This window comes from Gymnoscopelus braueri, assembly GCF_963280865.1.
Source record: "Gymnoscopelus braueri genome assembly, chromosome: 14".
NCBI lineage: Eukaryota > Metazoa > Chordata > Actinopteri > Myctophiformes > Myctophidae > Gymnoscopelus > Gymnoscopelus braueri.
The window spans coordinates 22,873,079-22,895,621 of record NC_137619.1 but is presented as its reverse complement, the minus strand read 5'-3'; the positions used below and the strand labels follow the sequence as shown (position 1 = coordinate 22,895,621).

The following is a 22,543-nucleotide window of genomic DNA, read 5'->3' as shown; positions in this document are numbered from 1 at the left end:
AGGGGGAGAAAGAGGCAGTGGGGGTGGAGTGATTGAAACAAAGCCAGTATGTACAGTAAAGATGGAGGGAGAAGATACAAGACAGGAAGGAGGGAGAGAAAAAAAACACATTACACGGAGGAAGGGAATTAAAAAGATATAGTGATTAAGAGATAGCTAATGAGAGGAGGGGAGATAATGAATGGAGCCTGAATAGAGATGAACAGATAGACTGGGATAGTCCTGTCTGTCTCTCTATGTACTGACAGACAGACAGACAGACAGGAGACATGTCTGGTAGGCAGGTGTGTAATTGTAGTAGATATGAGTAAGTAATGCATCACATACAATTTCGCACATTTTCCTCTGTCGAATCTCAAACAAGAGAGGGAGACTTGCAGCATTTGGATGCGAAAATCGTTGGGAAGATGTGGGCGACATTGGGTTGTTCACCCTTCAGCGAGAATCCCAGAATTCAATCTCCCCCGCTCGTCTTTGTTCCGCACCATTAAGGTATATCTTAGAAGACACGTTATGAAAGAAAGTTGTGTTCTTGCCACATTTCGTCTCGTCTAGCATTACAGCTTTCCAATGAACAGAGACAGGACTTTGCAAAGAACCCATACAGAAGCTTGTTGCTCGCGTTTACCATTTCAAAAGTCCTCTCATTGTCTCTCACTGGCTACATTGCATATCTGAATAAAAGTCTGCACAACAGCATGGCTCCTAAAAGTGTTTTTTTAATACTTTAAAACAGAGAAAGTGGTACAATGTTTCGGGCCACACATGGGCTTCATCAGGTGGTGCTGATGAAAGCCATGTGTGACCGAAACGTTGTACCACCTGTACCACTTTCTGTGTCCAGCACCAGCAACGAACTGAACACGAAAAGTGTGCAACCCACTTCTGAACTACATTGCATATCTGCTCAAAAATCTGGCAAAAATAGCTGATCTACAAGCATTGCGACACTTTGTGAGCATGTAGATCGGCTATTTTCAATGGAAGAGATTTGGTGTAAAGAGAAAAGAGCATAGAGGCCTGGGGGACCCCGGTCAACAATTGATATAGGGTTTAAGTGGTTAACTTACATAAAACTGCTCCTAATAGTTAGGATGAGTAAGTGCAGCGGACAAGGCATGTGCAAAATATATTTGGCAAATACACCAAAACAAACTAAATGTATTATTTATTAATAATTTGGGAAGATTGATTATGTAAAGCCCTCACATTAGCAGACATTCTGTGCTGATCAGTACCGACCAAGGCCCTGGACCACATTTCTCTTGAGGATAAAATGGACCATTTCTCAGACATATTGAGCTAAACTTAAGCCGTTATTACACTGTAATCCCTTTTCCAATTTAGACTCTCAGAGTTAAATGAACACTCAGGATTTTGCAGCATAGGCCTAAGGCAAAGTTTCCAATTTTGTCGCCTTGGTTTGAGGCATTTAATTAAAGTTTGGAAGAACTTATTATACAGTAATTTGGTGTATAAAAATGTATGTTCAATGAAGAACTGAAATCACACATTTTCACCAATGGTCCCTTCTGAGAGGGTAATGTAATGATAAGAAATTAAGCTTAAATGTAAAATAATTGAATCACAATTGACCGATTGATTTTTTTCCAGCTATTTCTGTCCTATATATTGACTTATTTAAATATTTACTAGAGTGACGCACAGACTTTCACTTGAATGGACAGTAAGTACTAGGGCTCCAGAAGTAATTACATATTATACCATGGAGAATACTGGATTCTGATTGGCCAAAGGCTGTACATTATTTTCAGATATCTGCATTCTCATCACCGTAATAAGAATTCTACTGTATGAACCATTATTACTATTAAAGTCATACTGTCAAACATTCCTTTTAGTTGTTTCAGCAACGCCCCTTGGAGCTCTGTTGTCATTACACCGTTTGTCTATACGGAAGGAACGCTGAACAATTAACGCTGCAGGCCCTAGCCTAGTGCACGAGGATATGTTGGAAAGCAACAACACATCATAAACTGTAGGCCTATTTATTAAAGCTCCTGTTCTACCCTGGATTTGAACCCTGGTTCCAGTGCTGAATTACAATTTTTTTACCACATGATTGTGTCAAAGGTCGTGTCCAACATAGACACAGGATCTAAATGTCGCCATAGAAGAGCAGGGAGACCAAATACAACCAGCCCAATTGTATAAGTTATATTGTATTAACATACTAAAAATCACACCCAGTGCGAAGTGGGCGGTGTGGTCATCACAGTGGTCATCACAGTGATGGAAGCTCACTTCCAAAAATAATGCATTTTTGGAAGTGCATAGTCCTATTTATAGGTTATTAATGTCATCATGTGTCTCGCTAGCCAATCACAGTGCTGAATAGAGTCAGCCAATAGAGTCGGCCAATCACAGTACAGCTAGGGGTGTACTAATGAGCCAATCACAGTACAGAGAATGAGGTGTCCCAACCCCACTTATAGGGCTACACCGCCCAAAAATAAATACAAAGAGCTTTAACTTTAAGTTACTATGGCTTCTCCCTCTTACTGGAGGAGTAAGGTACATTCATTTTTTTGTGTATTATATTGTAATGGATTTGTGTGTATGTGCACGTACAATCACGCCTGTGTGTATCATTTAATTATGAAAGACTGTAATTGCACCACGTGTTGCTGGTACCGATAAGTGAGCTTGATATTTGCATTAACAAAACACACAGCAGCAGTTTAAGGCTACTGCTGTTCCAGGGTCTGGCTATGCCAGCTCACACCCACAGCAAAGAAATATAGCATTTTCTACAGTATACTGTATGCATGCACACACCCACGTCTGTACCACTCAGCTCAAAATGCAGCAGAACAATGAGCTCATGCATGGTCAGTTAACAGGGTTTCAATGAGCTGTTTGTTATCAAAGTAATGTCACACAAAGACACTGTTCACTGCATGTACAAACTAAGCAGTGTGTGAAGAAATGTTAGCGTGTTTTGCTGGCCATGTTCATGTGGTAACAGGATTGTATTTGCACGTGCGCGCACACACACACACACACACACACACACACACACACACATTACATTCAAATGGAAACAGAAACACGTGCACAAACATTCAGCCACCCACACACACACTTACTTAGGCCTTTGTATTTCGAGCATAGGCTATTGATTCCACCCTTGTCTGTCTTGGGCCATGTTTCTCCAGCCGTTCCCACTTCAATGCATTCTTCTTAGACTTTTGCTCTGTGCTCCTTCTCTAAGTTGCTCAAGGTCTTCCTCTTTCCCATCGATTTGTGTATTCCCTGTCAGTAGCAGTTTTTTTTTGTAGTTTTGCTTTCATCTTGCGTCTAGTTCAGACCAAATATCCGTGACTACTTCTTATCCATCATAATGCGATGGTGTGGCTTGCCAAAAAAATACCATCGTCTGAATTTGGTGTCTTCGGCGAGTCACTTTTGTTTTGTTTTTAAAAGTTGTTTCTTTGTTTGGTGTGTGTTCCACAGGTTGGTGTTGTTGATTGTGTTTGGCCAATAGAGCCTCAGGAGGCGTATTAAACAGTTAAAAGAAGGAATGCAGCTTGTTGATGATGTAAGAGGTGGTCTTCCAGGTTTCGGATGCAGCTGTATGGTCATGTTTTCTGTGAAAACATTTTTTTGGTTTAAGTTTTGTTCAAGATGTTGAATGCTATTCTTGCTTTCCCGATTCTTGCCTTTACATATTTCTCTGTTACACCATCCCATCCACACTTCATAAGTAAGTGAATTTATCATCCTCTTCAAGTGACCAACACCATGATTTTGAAAAAAAAATAGCAGATATACAAGCTCATAGCGCGGCACCGAGTGCCGGGCTATGAGCTTGTAGATCTGCCGTTTTTGAAGAATCCCTGGCACAAAATATTTTTTAGATGGGGCTCCGCAGCCAAATACACATCATTTTGGGGGTCCTTGACATGAAAAAGTTTGAGAACCAATGCTCTAGAATGTTCTGTCACTCCACTGAAAGCAAGTCTTTTTTTATTGGTTTGGTTTATGATCCAGTCTGTGCATAACACGGAAAGGAGAAAGCAAGCGGCCGTCTCACCCCAGTGAGCACTTCAAACTCTTCCTTTCTGTGATGGAGCACTTGGCACTGCATGCCCTGGTAAGTGTTCTCGATGATGCCGATGTATTTTTATCCATATAGTGTGCCACGAGTTTCCATAGCAACTCCCAGTCTTATGTTGTCAAATGCCTTATCAAAGTCAAAGAAATTGACATGGAGAGGTGTGTGCCCTTCTATCATCGACTGTTATGATCTACGTTATGATCTATGATGATCCCACACATACACACTATAGCAGTGGTTTTCAAATGTTGTGTGCCCATGGCACACCAAAGGGCAAGTCAAAATCTCAAGGTATTCCTGTATTCAAATCAGTGCAAAAAAATTGCCTCTATAACACGTGTAAAGATTTCATTTTATTTACTAATGCTAAAATGTTGAACCACTTAAGCCCCATTTCATACTTTCATCACAAATGTACAAAAATAGCTAGAATAGACGATCAACAAGCTCACAAGAGATTGTAGATTTGCTTTTTTGCTTTTGTTTGTGGTTATCAATAAATATCAATAATAATTATGATTATATCATCATTTATTTATTATTACATGTTCGCATATGCCAAAGTATTGACTCTGTATTGGGAAATGAGTACTGAATTAGTAAATTAACTATTTGTATAACTAGTTGTATATATTACAATAATAATGTGGTTGTCATGTCATAAAATCCCAAGGCCCAACTGGACTTAAAAACTCACTCAGAAAGAACTGGAGGAGAGGATGTAAAGTTAAACGGAACTTTAATGTAATGTAAAGGTTTAACCCATCAAATCCGGATTTTAGATTTTAGCAATAACCATTATTTTATACTTTGGGTATTCAAAAATAGCAGATATACAAGCTCATAGCACGGAACTCTACAAGCTTGAACATCTGTTGTGCAAATCTTTGAATACATATATTTTTAAACTCAAATCTTTGCTTCTTTGTGGGGGGGGGGGGGGTCCTGGAACAACATATTTTGAGATGGGGGTCAGCGACCAAAAACATAATTTTGGGGGTCCTTGACAGTTTTGTTCCAGGGAAAATGTCGTTTCCAAAGATTTGCACACATGTTCAAGATTTTTCAAAAATAGCAGATCTACAAGCTCATAGCTCACTCTGTGGCACAATGAGCTTGTATATATCTGCTATTTTTTAATAGCCAAAGTATAAAATAACGGTTATAGCTAAAATCTTAAAATGACACAGATGCGTTCCCGGATTGAATGGGTTAAAACAGAACTTTAATGTAACGTAAAGATTTAAAAAGCCACAAAGTCAAGTCCAGGCACACCAGTGTGTTCTGTTTGGGTACCACTGGACTACAGTATTTTTATACTGTAGAGATTAGGGGCTGTTGAAATAAATAACAGAAAATCTATAGCGCAATCAGGGTTTCCCCTGCTAGGCATTTTCTTGGCCCGGCCAATGTGACCGAGACAAGATTCCATTTCTCCGGCCAAATGTTAAATTACTCGGCCATGTAATACACGTCACGTGCGTGTTTACGGATAGGCTGTGCATGTACTGTATGCTGTACCACTCCAAACTGAACGCTACACCTGTTTCTTTTAAACCACTTTATCACAGATGCACTGCATAGTTTCCTAATGCATCGTTTATCTACTCCACCATACACAGGGGTGTCACTGTTACTGTCATGTTTACAGTTTCATGATGCCAAACGTCACTGTTCGGGCATCCAAGCGGCCAAACGGCCTGTTCTTCCATCACTTTGTTCCAAAACGCTATCTCCATGTCATTGACAGAGTCCCTGTGCTTTAAGTTTATATCCAAAGTCGGAGGCGTTTACACATTGTAGCAACACATTCATTACGATGTCATTTGAAGATGACGGCTTGTCTGTATCCTTCATTGTACCATAGCTACTGCTGCAAAAACATGATCAATGATGATGATTTATTCCAAAATGTGGGAAGGGATGTGTGTCTTGTCGCCTTGTGCAGCTCAGGCCTGTGTGTGTGTGTGTGTGTGTGTGTGTGTGTGTGTGTGTGTGTGTGTGTGTGTGTGTGTGTGTGTGTGTGTGTGTGTGTGTGTGTGTGTGTGTGTGTAGGAGGAGGGCAGTGGGCAGGTTGTCGGAAAATCACCTCATTATGGTCATTAAGGACTTTAAATACAATTTTACTGGTTTTAATATACGTTTTGTAATGTGTTAGTTTATTCAATATCCAAAAAGTTTGATAATAATAAACGATTTACCTGTGGGTGTGTTTTGTTTAGATGTTTAACCTCTCACATGCTTCTCTAATATTCACTAATCTGTCATTCTATTCATTTTAATCTCATAAGAACATCACTATCTGTCTGCTTCACTGTCTTAATGCTTTACATAGTTACTTCACCTGGCTGTAAAAGCTGATTAGTTAACCGACAAGTCAATACTGGGACACCGACAAGTCAATACTGGGACAACAATTATCTGATAAAACACACCATAATTAACAATTATTATTAACATCAATTAACAAGAACAATCATCAACACTGATGAGGAAAATATGTGTAGACTAGCGTAGCTCCTACTGTCTAAGTGAGTATCCTTACACAATGTTGCACCAGCTGCGCATCTGCATTTGGCTGGCTTCCACTAGTCTCCAACTCTGTCTCCAAAAATAGCTGATCTACAAGCTCACAACACATCCCAGTAGTAAACACACTTGGAAAAACCTTCAAATTGATTGATAGGTGACCTAGAAGTATAGATGACGCCTGAGAGCCCAAAGGTTTCGGGTTCAATCCCCTGCCGCAACTGAATAACTAATCAATCAATATATCTAAACTAGTTCATAATCACCTCTCTCTCGTTCACACACACATACAGTACAAATAGCCTACATAATAGGGCTCTAGTGTTTTGAGCCCTCTCCCCTCCTTGTACTGTATCTGCACCAAATCGTTTTAAAGTGATAATGACTTGGTTTAATTAATAATTAATTTGCATATAAAAGCCATGTCGTCTGCGTGGGTGGCAGAGACACAGATCTCAGATCACAGTCTGGCTCATGGCTACGCTTCAGAGAAACGGAGAGAGAGAGAGAGAAAGGCGAGGGAGAGAAAGAAAGAAAGAAAGAAAGAAAAAAAGAAAGCAAGAAAGCAGAAAGAAAGAAAGAAGATGGTGAGTAAGAGTCAAACAAACAGACCACCAACAACAGAGTATATACAAAGTAATACTGTAGATGCAATAAAACATGCAAAAAAACCTCTGTGCATGCGTGGATATGGATATGATGACCAAACAAGTAGAGCCAGGCATTAGTCGTTCATTTCACTCAGCTAAAACAGTCTAATAAGTTCCGAGAATTATATCACTTTACTTAAACGTGTCACCCAGTTCCACAACATGCCTAACTTCAACCTTAACCCAACCCTCAAATTAGCTATGAATCTTCTTAAACTGGCCCTTTTACCCTTTACAACTCTTCTCTCTACAGTATGTGAAGCCCTTGTCTGGAAGACAGATGGGCAGGCATTCACACACCCACACACAACTCACAACTCATCAAGCAGAGCTACCCACTCTCACCAATTCTCTCATACACACATACACAAAGAAGTTCTCAAGGAAGCTCTCTTCACACAGGCACGAAGAACATAATCATACATAATCACAGTCCTCTTTTCACTTCTCAAAAAATTGGATGGTGATTGCTCAAAAAATTGTTTAGTGATTGCTCGCACACACACACACGCGCACACACACACACAAGAAATAGGAATATACAGTACAGAGTCTACAGACCATTTCACTCTTGATAACAAACATTCTAAATGGGTCTAAGACTCTAAGTTTATTTCCTGTTGCGGTGTTTGTTGAAATCAGTAGCTGACAAGAAACAAACTTGGACCCAAGCTGTTCCCTAGCAACACAATTCCAGTGACAAAGTCTATTGAAGGCGGTATACAGTAACAAGCTTCAAAAATGTAGATTTGACAGACACACGCCCACGGACATTGTCTATATGACAAGTACAAATCACTACAAATTTAGAATATGCGTCATTTGTAAATGAAAACTTTTCAGTAGCTTTGCTCTCCAGCATTTTCTTTGTAACATCTGTTGTTCTAACACCCCCCCCCTCCCTCAGCACTGGTGGTCAACTGTTTCACCTTCTGTACCTCACATCTAAACCAAATGTCCAGAACAAGCTGCAGAGCCAGTGTCACAGGGGGCATTATGGGTTATTGACTATCCAAATTGGCTTTTGTGCCTCCATCAAATTCATTATACTGCTGCGATACCAGTTCGGAACACATGGCCCTTTGGTTATGCTATACCCATTGTCTGAGTGCTTAGTGCAGTATCCATTATCATAGTAATTGGAACTCGGAAGCCACTCTATGATGTCTGTACAATGACGTCATATTGATTAAATAAGGGATCTCCATAAATGGAAAGAAAAGGTACAGACAGACCGACACAGACAAATATTTGTGAATTTATTGCCTGTTATGGACAGAGAAGACCTTCACTCCACAATGACAACCATTTGCACACACACACACACACACACACAGTGTGAGGGAGAGAACATGACAGTGATAATGGTGATATTGTGAATTCTAAAATAGTGTTCTGTGTAAAATAGGCCATGAAAACAAAATGCTGGTAAGGCTTTTGTTTATCAAGTTTCTACAATAATCATTTCTTTAACTGAAGTTTGCATCTCTCACTTTCAAATGAAATTCAATTTTGCTGTGCTATTTCTGAGCTACTTTACTTTCGCCCGTGCACAGAAAATGAAGAAAGAAAATACCAATATATAGGAAAAAATCATAGCTGTATCCTGCAGGCCTGGGAATGATGGATATAAACTTGCCACAACAGACGCCATTAAGCACTTATTGAGCTGCTATTAGATGCAAATGTAATAGTTGTGGTTACAATTGGAGAAGGCAGTGGACGTTAGACTAACTCCCCACGGGTGTCAGTTATAAAACTGTGTGAGGATTAGAAGTATACAGTATACATGTGTGCACAAAAGACAAAAATGGCATATGCTCAAAGATAATCATATTCATAAAACTGTGCATATGCACCTGTTCTCCCATTATAAATCCCAAGCAACTTGAAAATGTGTGCTCATGCACAGGCTTAATGTTAATTGCCATATTCTATCAAGTCACCTGTGTCACTGTGCATCAGAATGCTGCATAAGTAGTCTATTCTTCACTATAACAATTATTTCAGTATTTCCAAAAATTATAGGGACTTATGAAAACTGGCTTAGTATTCATCTTCACCAACTTGACCTTGCGGCCGGTTGTCCATGCTTTTTCGGCAGAGGACACAATCAGTAACTTCTGTGATGGCCTCAGGCATATCCTGGACCAGTGCTGGGCTGACCATCTGGCTACAGTCTCAGTGATACTTAAAAACCTGGAGGCAATGTCCTCAGTACTGTTGGAGGTAAACTGCATTCGGGTCCAATGGTTCAGAGGGGAGAATGGAGGCAAATTGGCTTCTTCATTGTATAAAAGAACCAGTGTTTACTGTGCATGCAGTGCGCAGAAGCTAACCTAACGAACTGCTATGGAGTACAACCACCAACAAAGAAACATCACAACCCAATCACATCACAATCCAATAAAATGTCCATGGAATCCATATTTGGGCATGCCTGACGCGGAACTCCATCTTGTATGTGCATAATAAGGACACAGACAGATACAGAAATATCCATATATGGGCATAAAAGGGACACAGACAGACAGACAGACGGGTTCAACGGGTATTGCATAACCGGGTGAGGCATGCATTTCCAACTTGCATTGTTCCTAACGGCACCAGTCTAAAATTGAGGTCCGTTTCAGCGAATGCAAGGGGGAGCTCATTACCACATTGGCAGCACTGGACCCCAAGGATGAACGTTTCCTTGATGCGACATAAGCGAATGGAAGAGGCCTCAGAGGAGAAATGAGTCAGTCAGAGACTACTGTCAAAGCATCACAAAATGCCCACTTGATAGCATTTTGACTGGCCTTTGTATTTGATTCTTCGGCCGCAGCTTGTGAAGAGTCCTTCACCACATTCAAAGGTGTGTTCCAAGACCACAGACGCAGAATGCTTCATGCAAGGAAGGCCAGGCTTGAGCAGCTTGCAGATCTGCACAATCCATCCCCTGCTAATCATTGTCTGGCACTGGCTTTGACTAGCTGAGCTCCTGAATGTTTTTCTTTACGCAGCGAAAAGATTCACTCAAATTTCAAAGTTTATGGTTCGGATTAGGCATTGTTCTAAATAAAATAACCTAAGGCTGTCACATCCCTAGAGAACAGGCATTTATAGTACATGTGTGCAAATATACGTGTGTGTGTGTGCGCGCGCGTGCGTGCGTGCGTGCGTGCGTGTGTGTGTGTGCGCTTACTGGAGGGGTAATGACGGCGTCCTTGTTGTAGTATTTCTTCCTCTCGTACTTGTCACGAATGAAGACCTCCACCGCTCTGACACATGGGGGTTAAGGACTCAATTCATTCATTCACCTTTATTTAAACCTCTGAAATGACAACGCTGGGAAATAACAATAACAGAAACAATAATTACAGAAAGAAACAACTACAGGGGGTGGATAGTGTGTCACCTATTGTACAATCCCCGGTTGGATTTCGACTAGAGACCTGTTGCATGTCTTTCCCCGATTTTACCCTCAGCTGTCTATCCAGCAAAACTACCTAAAAGAAAAAAAAATCTACAGTCACATTTTTATAATTGGATTATAGTTCATAAAAAATGGGTGTGATGGTTGAGAACCACTCCTGCTCCTCCTGTGGTCAAAATGTGTGAGGATGTCCTGCCTGTATCCTCACTTTCCCATTGTAAGCTGAAAGCTTCTCTGGCAAACGGGTGAATAGGAACAGGCTGGACTCCTGATGTGTCAGGATCATGTACCCCCTATATCACTGACTTAATATCAAATTGCTTCGCTGTCTTGCCCAATGTGAATGCACAACCGACAGGAAACATAGTCAAGAGAATGTAGAACTTCTTGATAATATGTGTGATTCACAAATTTACAAACATATGGTCTTGTTTTCCACAGTCAGAGAGTGGTCAAAGAGTATTGAATTGTGAAGTGGGAACAGCATATTACTTGGATGTGATGTAGTATGGACAGTCTGAACAGAAGGTTTTGAGAATTAATTGAAATTGTTTAAACTGTAATTATCAGATAACAAACACAAATGTCCTCTGAGAGTCCATGTTATCCTGAAACAGATGCAATGTAGTTTGGAAGTGGGAACATCCAATGGAATGAATCAAATGTCCAGGCAGTAAAACTCCTCCTTTAGTAGAAGGTACTCTGTAATATGCATGGCTCCCAACATCCAAAACTGATAGCCAATCATGGAGATTGTACCATCAAGGATGACATTGAAAACAAAAACAAAGTCAGTGTAGAATGAGTCAGTCCTGTATGATGAACACAAGAGACCAACAGTGATGAAAGAATGGTGGATTTAAGCAGCACCTTTTAATGAATAAAATCAATGTTGATCCCTAACTTACCCCACACACACACACATCTGTCAAAATATGTAATATCTAGTTATATTATTATGAGCGCCTGTCACAGACGTGCGCAGAGCAAGTTCCCGTCAGGCCACCAGCAGTTGTTGGTGGCTTACCATTGGACCGCGTCAGCTCCACGTACACATCCACTCATACTCATTTAATTCTCAGACCGCTCTATTTAAGCTGGAAGTTTGCACTTTTCATCCAGCTTGCTTTTGCTGGACACACAATGTTGCTGCTGCTGCGCTGCCGTTTCTTTGCTGTTGCTAAAATTGCTTCTCACCCCTCCACCACCCCATGCTACCACCTGTTGTTTTGGATCTGCGGTTTACGTACGGGGGATTCATATGGTTGGAAGATGCGCTTTATCAGAGTACCTAAAAGCAGATCCAATTCATCGCCAAACCATAATAAATATGCTCATTTTATATTCAATAAATATATCGTATCCTTCATGAGTCTTTATCCATTTATGAGTTGTCCTGACAGAAATATATTAAAAGCCTTTATTCTCCCTGGGTGAGGGCAGTGAGAACAGGACAGAGGGTCCTTTTATCATCCAGTGCAGAACTGGCACTGCTAACAACCTCGTTGCCTAAGGAACTCACCATGTCAAACCTGGACAAAACTTGGTTGCTGCAGAGATGATGAGTTAGAATTCATGGCTGAGTAGACACTGACTGGAGTTCATCCAGGCACAAAGAAATCAAAACGCAAAGCAGAAAAAACTGACCTTTGACGGTTCACTGAATGGCTGCGTAATGGCGAGGCTGGCAGCCAGTTTTCAATCAAATCCCTCCCCATACTGTTGGGAATCCTAGCAGCTCTACCATTTAGTTCCCGGGGCAGTTCCTCATTGAAAATAAAGTCAATCTACAGTATTTATACAATTAAAGTGATTAAATGAATAGTGAATAAGTAAAGCTATGGGTATGTGATGAACAAATTATCCCACCGACGACATTCATCATAATCCAAGTTTGGTCGACGATAATCTATTCTATATCACAGTGGTTCTCAAAGTGGGGTCCCGGGACCCCCAGGGGTCCTTAAGTTGGGAGTGTCCCAGGGGACCCCAATCCCTCTCAAGCTCACCTAAAGACACACTTCAATTCACACACCATCAACACTCAAACACCCAAAGCGCTCACTCGCATAACCTCGAAAAACACACACAAACACACACACACACCAAACTTGCACACGATGTCTCTCCTAATCCTTACTCTCTTATCTCCTCATTTCAGCAGCAATTCCACTGTCTGATCGCATAATAGACTTCAAAAGATTGAAAAATGATGACCACCCTCTCCGTCTGATGGACTGCTAGATAAGCGGCTGCCACAGCTGCATCTCAAAGAGGATGCATATTTATGACCCACCGCTGGAGATGGCACACCAGATAGGACACTCCACATTGCAACATGCAAGCGGTAAGCTAAGTGGTGGAGTGGATAATGTGTGGATAAATACTGCCTCTTGTAAAGATGTCGGCAGGACGGAGTGCCGAACAATTATAGGCACGTACCACATACAGTATGTACAGACGCATAATAACACACACACACACACACACAATTCGTAAACTGTTGCACATACAGGCACCACGTACAGTAGATACATGGAAACACACACATACTTTTATGTGTACACACACACATCATATCATACCATACCAAAGAAGTGAAAATGATGGTAAAAGGAAATTGCAGGGAAATGAAAAATGACCACAATGGAGAAACACACACAAACACACACAGCAAATAGCTTCCATCAATATAGGAATCGGGAAAAAAAATAAAACAATGTCAAATATGGCAGGAAAATGAAAGCCCATTTCCTCATGCACACATAAACGCAACCGTGCACGCACGCACACACAGTACACAAGGCCGGAACTGAATCAAAACAAAAACGGACACATGCACACTTATCACTAAACACGCACACAATCTTCTATGCTGCAAACGTCCACATGACATGCAGCATGCGTATGTTCTAATTACATACATTATGCAGCATAGCCGCACATACACACACACACACACACACACACACACACACTCACTCACGCTCACCCCATCAGGCAGCACCTGGCCTAATCCTGGGTGTGTTATCTGCTGTTTTCAGCCTGCGGCGTGGCTGTCAGGACGACTAATGCACTTCAGAACGACTGATGACCACACGTACAGAATGGGCCTGCCAGAGACCAGATACCACGCTGGAGCCGCATCTCCACCATCCTGCTTATTGGTCACAACCTGAAAGCGGTGGTGGTGGCGGTGATGCTGGGTGGTGCCGTTAACAACACAGCTGTCTGGTGATGGAGAAGGTGTGACGGGGGTGTTGAGACAGAACAAGTTCGACAAGTCGTTTCTGTCCATACCAGCGATTCCCAACCTGTGCGCCGGGTCTCACTCGTGGGCCGTGAGGATATTGCAAGTGCCCCCCCCCCCCAAACATTGCAAAACACTGAGATTTGAATGATAAAATAACATAAATATGTATTAAAAAAAAGAAAAAGTCATGGTGTTGAGTTTTCATTGTGATATCCAGGTACAAAGTATATCATAGTGTACACAATTGATAGATTAATCATTAAAATAAACAGGCTCTGAAAATGCATGTGGCCCACCCATCTGACCACTTAACACGGGAGCCATGGCAATGCTTTCGAGATTTTCAAGTGAGACTTCAATATTCACACGATGGACTGCAAAAAGTGCATTTTTGAGCAGGAAGGCAGAGTGAACTGTAAGGTCACGATGGTGTCAATCCATAGAGAGCATGAAGCAGCCCTTAGACACACATGTATATCAGCGCACACACACACACACACACACACACACACGAGGAGGATACTGGTCCGTCTGTGGTCTTCTAAAGTTGTCGGGGAGGTGAGCTTCATACATCTGTTTGGCTCTGTTGTTTCCCATGTCTACCATACTCTGGAGAGAAAGACACAGTGAATAGCAGAGAGAGAGAGAGACGAGTGTGTCAGTAATTTAAGATCAGAGGAAGCAGATGGAGAATAAATCCTTTTGAAGACGGACACACATATTATGAACAAGCTCTTTCAAACATCACATTTACATTCAAGTCAATTTGTCCTCAGGGATAGCTCCCTCTATCACAGAAATGCATGCATGTACATTCACACACACAGAGCTCAATATTACAACACATATACATTCAGGCATGTACCCAGAGAGAGAGAGAGAGAGAGACACACACACACACACACACACACACACACACACACACACACACACACACACACACACACACACACACACACACACACACACACACACACACACACACACACACACACACACACACACACACACACACACACACACACACACACACACAGGGTGCATTCCAATAGTCAAAGAAATTACATCCTATATCTTTTCCTAATTACTTTTCCTTGACTGAAAACATCATGAGGTCAAGGAAAAAGATATTATGGACTGAGGACAAGACAACCACAGTGCTAAGAGAATCCGGCTGCACTTACACTAGGCTACTTAATTATGCAACGCCGGTGGATGTTATCGACATGTGTCTGCTGTAGTGAGACTTCAATATTCACATGATGGACTGCAAAAAGTGCATTTTCCCAGACATTTTTCTAGGCTCAGGCCTCTCTCTCTCTAAGTAAATAAGATGCCCATGTGCACCTCGTGCTATAAAGTCCAAATATATTCTTTCCCAGGATTCACAGCCACAGGAAAGAATAACTGTTCACACATAATATAATTTTACATAATAAAATATGAACAATGCATTTTGCATCAATCATCCTTTATTAGCCTGGTTCCAGACGAATCTGCCTTTGCAAAATTGCATCGCACTTTAGCCCTCGGCAGATTAGGTCTGGCCCCCTCCATAGAGATTCCATTTCTCTCCCTCCGCAGTTGTGCGGAACCAACCAGGGCCCAGTATCCAAATGTGGGCGGGCTTATCACCTTATTTGGAGCAATGACGTACAAGGAAGCACTGCTCTGATTGGTTCGTGAACAAGGAAGCACTGCTCTGATTGGTTTAGGTCTAACCAATAGAGTCCGTTTGGATCTTTTTGTAACCACCCCTTGGAAAAAAATCTATCGTTGATAGGGACCAGACTAATATCCACGCAGTGTGTCGTGTGATATTGTCTGGCCACGCGAGGCTAATCCTTTATCATATTTGTCCATTATAATTGTAAAACTTTGGAATAAATATATTTACCATACATCAGTCCATCATGCAATTCTTTTCAATAAGTGTGAAATTATTTCTTATTGACGTGAATTCTGAGCTTTATTCTTCATAAGTTACACATAGGTTGATTGCAGTAAGTAAGTAGATTGGAGGGTTATTGTCTGTATCAAATGAGAATGCCCCCTCTCCAAGTACTTACCCCATTATCTCAGGGAGAACCTTGAAATTTTGGTGTGATTATGCTTTCAAGCAGTGGCCTTGTGGCCTTAACCGCCTTATGATTTTAGAAATGCCCAAAATGTGTGCTGCCTTCTTAATATTGTCGGGAGGGAGAAATTGTGAAAAAAAATCTTTTCCTTTCATAAAGGATGGTCCAAGGCACCCTATGCTAAAGGAGATAAGAAAGGAAGCACTGAAGCACCATTCCTTAGCATTTAAAGAATTCGATTGGCTCTTATCATGGCTGCTGCTTAGATACTTCCAGGTCATTTCACTCAGCTACGGGGGAAAAAAAAGACTACTGGGGGATGCACCCTAGTTGTGTGAAGAAGACTGTGATAAATGAACTGAGGAGGAGAGGAATCAACCATCCAGAATTAATTAGTCAGTGAAAACCAAGTGCTCTCACTGACAGGCACTAAATTTCAAGACTTTACAGGCACGCACGCAAACACGAACGCACGCACACACACACACGCACGCACGCACGCACGCACGCACGCACATGTATGTTATACTGTACTGTATATATGAGCAGCATGTTAAGCATTTCTGTGCAGTTCCTACATCTACCTGTGTACGTGCACGCAAGTGTCTGGATGTGTTGCTATGCATGCTGGGTACGCTATCCTATTTGTATGCGCGTGTGCCTGTATGCTTGCGTGCATGCATGAATGCGTATTCAAGTATGGTTCAGTAAAGTCCTCAGTGTTAATTTAACTCCGAGAGTGTGCCGACGTAACCAAATGGGTCCTTAAAGTGATATTTCACTTTCAAACATGTTTGGGGTTTAACGTCTACTCAGGGTTTTGTGAGAACCCAGGACAGTTTTTAAGTTGCTTGATTCAGTATTTAGATATTTGATATTCATTTTATCGGACACGCCCCCTTCCTATACGCTTTTTTTTGTTACAAAAAGGATAAATTAACACTGAGGATTTTGCTGTACATGGGTGTATGTACTTAGTGGTGGACAGTAAGTACATTTACTTGAGTACTGTACTTAAGTATGTAAGTAAGTACATTTTCACTATTTTGGAAATGTTATGAATTTCAATACAGCAATGCTGAAAAGAAAATAACTGTACTTTGTCCACCACTGTGTGTCCTGTAAGCGCGTTTTACCTGGATCTGCTCTGGGGTCCACTGGTCCAGGTTGACAGACTTGACTCTGGAGATGTGGACCCCCAGGTTACGGTGGATCCCAGCACAGCGGATACACATAAACACACCTAGGTTCCACGACGCCCATCTCGGACCTGCGAACACACACACACACACGATATTTTTCATTTGTCCAGACACTGTTCCCTTCATCCCCAGAGAGAGAAATACAGACAGAGATAAGACAAACCGAAAGCAGACAGTGAGTGACACGGATAGACGGGGTCAGACAATGAGAGAGAGACTCACAGAGACATGAGTGGGAGGGAGGGAGAGAGAGGGAGGCCGAGAAAGAGCGATAGAGAGACCGAGAGAAAGGGCGATATAGAGGTCGACAGACATTTATTTGAGGTTTTAATCAGGAGAATCTGGTGGTTTGAGAAAGCATCCCATAACATTAAAGACACAATAAATCACATGGATTGCAAGCATCTCCCTGGCATCCTGGAGGAGAAGAACGCACTCTGACCCTTCTCGGAAAACTAAAAAAAAAAAAGAAAACAGACTGATCGATCGATGTAGTTGATGCTAGTGCAAAAACAACTGCTGCTGGATGCTGCAGTCAACTGTGTCAGGGAAGATATACGTAAGTATAGTGGATACAGCACAATAACATTCTTATTCTTAGTATTAAATTAAAACAAGAATTTCACTTAAAAACATTTTTTGTGTCATTTTCTCATCTTTTTGGGCTTTTGTGTGCACCCCACACAGTTTTTAAGTTGCTTGATTCAATAGTTAAATATTTGATATTAATTTGATCAAACACGCCCCCTTCCTACAGTACTACAGTATATAAGCCCACTCAACTTGTCCTTCTAAAGCAGGGCTACTCAACTTAAGATGGCTCAGGGGCCACTCAGCAAAATACCAAAAGTCCAAGGGGCCGCAAGCTAAAAATGTCGGTCCTATTTTGGATTTTTCGATTTTGTAACACACACTACACATTGTTATTGTTATAAGAAAATGTACATTTTGACATCATATTCTTTTCACTGTACCTGTTTATTTTGTGTGTATGTCCAGTGGCATCAGTTACAGCAAAAGCTAAGGTATGGCAAGGTTAGGGTTGCCAACTCCCAGAGATTGAAATAAGGGACAACTATTTTTCGAAATAAGGGACACCTATTTTTCGAAATAAGGGACACCTATTTTTCGAAATAAGGGACACATATTTTTCGGGCGCGCGGCGGAAAAAAATGGGGGTCAAACCCCCCCCCCAAAAAAAACGAAATGCATAGAAAACTACGCATTATACCTGTAACAATTGACGCACCTGTATGTATGTCTGTTTGTTTTTGAAAAAAAATTAAGCAACCCATATATTTGAACGGAAATGTATATATTTTTATCCTCTGCTTATTTTGGTTTGACCATGAGGGGCCGCAGAGACGCTGCGCGGGCCGCGGGTTGAGTAGCGCTGTTCTAAAGAATGTAGAGACCTTCTTTTTTCAACTCGTTATTTCAATTTAGATGTTAAGATGCTAGAAATAATGACCTACTTTTTAAGTCCACATAATATTAATAAATAAATAATTTTAGATATTCATTAGAAAGACATACCACCAGGGGGATGTGTGTTTTCAATGAGTCCAACATTGAAGTGGAGAGGGATTATATAGGAGGTGGGTGTGTTTGATCGAATTAATATCAAATATCTAAATATTGAATCAAGCATCTTAAAAACTGTCTGGAGTGCATACAAAAGCCCAAGTAAACGTGAAAATTACCCTAAGTGTGTTAAAGTGAAATTCCCCTCAGATGAGTACCATCAGATAGAAATTGATTGATTGATTGATTCAAGGTAAGAATTTATAAAAGTAAAATACATGATATAAATCATGCCAAGGATAACACGTAAAGTAATACTTATTTCCAGTGTGGTCCTCTGTAATACAATAATAATGTCTAAGTGCAATAAAGTGTCAAAATGGACCCATAAGAGTTAAATTAACACTCAGATGGTGTCTCGGTTTTAAATTAGGACCTGATAATGAAAAACAGCAGCACTCGCCTGGCTCCTCGGTAATGGAGTTAAAGAAGCACTCACTGGAAATATGGAGAGCGCGTGAGAGAAAGAGAAGTGAAGAAGCTAGTGGGAGAGGACTGTTGTCGTTACCATTGTTATTGTTGACACATACATTGGTCTAGACATAGCAGTCACAGAGGAACAACGATGAAATTCTCTCCACCTCCACCCCAAAAAAATAAAACCTGTCCTGAACCTATCCGTCCACAATAGGACCCAATTATCCTACTACCCAGACTCCTAGCAGAGCAGTGATGGAGACTGCTTAGAAACAGCAGGCATGTTAAGGACCAACATGGAAAAACAATGTACCTGCTCAGTAATGCCTAATTTATGCTCCATCGTATGAGGGTGTCGTGCACCGTAAATAGCCGATCTACAAGCTCACAACGCGGTGTGTGCGCGACGCGTTGTGAACTTGTGAGTGAGTGTGTAGATCGGCGATACCGCCTTACGGTGAAGTATAACTCTGGGTTTAAGAGTACACAAACAAGACCAACATGACTTGGTTGTAGAAGGATAACAATAGAAAGTGGATTTTACTGGAAGTGGGACATAATATTTGGTAGCCGGTTAGACGTGGCTGTCATTAGTAAAAGTTGCACATTGTCAGTGGAATGCTGATACATCGACATCAGGAATGCCACATTAACAGCAATAGTTTACTGTAGGTTCACAATACAGTACTTGGGAATCTGAGCACTCCGAGATGTCATTAGCGCCCTGCATGGAACTCTATGAAAGCACTGCACTGGACTGGGTGGATACTGGATACCAGTCAATTGTGCCAGTTTACTCAAACCAGAGGCCACACTACAGTGTAAAGGTCCACGATAAATATATACAGCACATTTTTTCATTTTTTTTAGTACAGGTGACTTGAAAGAAACCAGTAATACTTTGGATCTTCAGATCCAGAAAACATAACCTAATCAGAAAGGTTATATCTTCAAGCCCCTTTAACCAACTGCCTCTCCATCCGCATGCAAGCAGGAAAGGTCTCATGGGATCACCAAAATGAATGAGTTACAGTACTTACACTTGGGTGTGTGAATGTGTGCAGCAAATTGTGTGTTTTTACAACTAAGGTCTGCATGTGCCAGTATTGGAATCGAGGCTCCATATTTTTGGGCGGTGTAGCCGCCCCTATAAGTGGGGTTGGGACACCTCATTAGCTGTATTGTGATTGGCTCATTAGTACACCCCTAGCTGTACTGTGATTGGCTGACTCTATTCAGCACTGTGATTGGCTAGCGAGACAAATGATGACATTAATAACCTATAAATAGGATTATGCAATTTTTAAAAAATCATTTTTTTTTTAAAGTGAGCTTCCATCACTATGATGACCACTGTGATGACCACACCGCCCACTTCACACTGGGTGTGATTTTTGGGCGTGAGGTTTGGAAATTTGTACAATTATCCTGCGCTGTGATTGGCCAAAAATATACCCCGCCTAACCCTGCACCGTGATTGGCCAATCACAATCTATTCAGGACTGTGATTGGCCAGTGTCACATGACACATGTGCATAGCCCTATATAAGAAACCATAACTTTAAAAAAAACATAAATTTGTTTTTTTTAAGTTATGGTTTCGTCCATCATAAAGAGTGTTTCAATAAATGTATTTATCTTTTGTACATGATTGGTTGACTCCATTCAGTATTGTGATTAGCTAGCAAGACACATGCTGTGATTGGCTAGTGATACATATGACGAAACTAATCTAAAACCACTGTGATGTGACACTAGTATATTACTTAGATACTGTCCATTTCGTGAGAACAGTAAAGAAGAACTCAAAGATCACTAGTGGCTGAAATGAGAAAAGGGAAAACCGATATTGAGAAGAAAATAGAAAGTCTTCCTAGAAGTGGCCCTTTCAGATCAAAGCATATATCAGAAAAGGTTAAAGATGGAATTGTGACAAAGCACAGATCTGGCCAAGGTTACAGAAGAATTTCAGGTAAACTTGAGATTTCTAAGAACACAGTTACCAACATAATCCATAAATGTAAGAGACAAGCCTTGGTGGGAAACGTAAAGAAGAACCCAAAAATCACTATGTTTGAAATGGGAAAAGAGGAAAAGGATAAAATGAAAATGGTAAGATCAAAGGGTATTCCAGAAGAGCTCAAAGACAGAATTGTGGCAAAGCACAGATCTGGCCAAACTTACAAAAGAATTGCCGCTGCAGTTAAGATTTCTGAGAACACAGTAGCCAAGATAATCGGTAAATGGAAGATGTTTGAGAAAAGCAAGAGTCTTCCTAGAAGTGGTGATTTGGCCAAAGGACTTACACAACAACAGAGGCTAAAAAACTTCAAAACCACTGTCAAATATGGCCCAATATTTCCATGTTGCTCTTGTGAACAAATGATGTTTGACAAAGGAGTTTCCATCATTGATGACAATGTCCGGAACATCGGAATATGACTTTCATAAAGAGTGTTTCAATAAATGTATTTATTTTTTGTACATGATTGGTTGACTCCATTCAGTATTGTGATTAGCTAGCAAGACACCGCCCACTTCACAAAGGGTGTGATTTTTTATATGAATTTGAAGATTGACCTGGCAGTGATGCTACACTAGAGGAAAGGTCACCAAAAACAAAAACATGTTGCTCTTGAAAGCATGGATGTGTACAACAAATCTCATGCCAATACTTTTTTGGTTACAGACAGATGGGTGGGAAAGTTACCTCCTTGGTGTAGGTAACTAACAAAACAGTGTAACATCATTCTGGAATCTGGACACACACACACAAATTACATACACACACAATCCACCAGGACTTGAATCTAGAATGTGCAGGACATAAAATGACTGTTTGGGATGAGAGCATAGGGCCAGCCAGTCCATTTAAAGAGCTTCAGTCTGTTAGTGAAGTGCTAATGCAGTACAGTTCTACAGTGGTATTAAGGTAAGGATGGCCGTATATTAATCCTAAATCAACCAGGCTCAGCCACTATAAGCTGGACTGTAATGGATGCATATCAATAGTATGGATTTGACTTCACACACCCTGCTTTGCTTTTTGATGAGCCCTTTACAAATGCAATAGTGCCTGTAATGATGCTCACACACTCATTTATGGAGGTTCTGGCCAAGGACTGAATGCCACCAGAGCCTTCTCCCCTGTGTCTTACTGTCCCTCTCTGCTGTCTCTCTCAGTAAAGGACAAATGCAATAGGGAAAGTGGACTAGTCACACTAGGAAAAAAAAACATCAGCTGGAAGACTAGAAAAAAAACATCAGCTGGAAGTCTATAGGCACAGCTGATTTCTCACAATGAATCTATCTACAACTAGAAAAAGTGCTC

The 22,543-nt window shown here is 41.0% G+C and overlaps 1 protein-coding gene across 6 annotated transcripts in view; it reads right to left on the bottom strand.

The window, feature by feature from the left end:
- Window positions 1-22,543, bottom strand: part of LOC308101034 (stromal membrane-associated protein 1-like) — a 117,406-nt gene that overhangs the window by 77,302 nt on the left and 17,561 nt on the right. For all 6 annotated transcript variants that reach the window (XM_080450318.1, XM_080450317.1, XM_080450319.1 and 3 more), the window contains exons 2-4: window positions 17,146-17,279; window positions 14,455-14,540; window positions 10,448-10,523 (exon numbers count right to left, since the gene is read on the bottom strand). In XM_080450318.1, coding sequence (XP_080306444.1) covers window positions 10,448-10,523; window positions 14,455-14,540; window positions 17,146-17,279 — 296 coding nt within the window. The remainder of the gene's footprint in view (window positions 1-10,447; window positions 10,524-14,454; window positions 14,541-17,145; window positions 17,280-22,543) is intronic.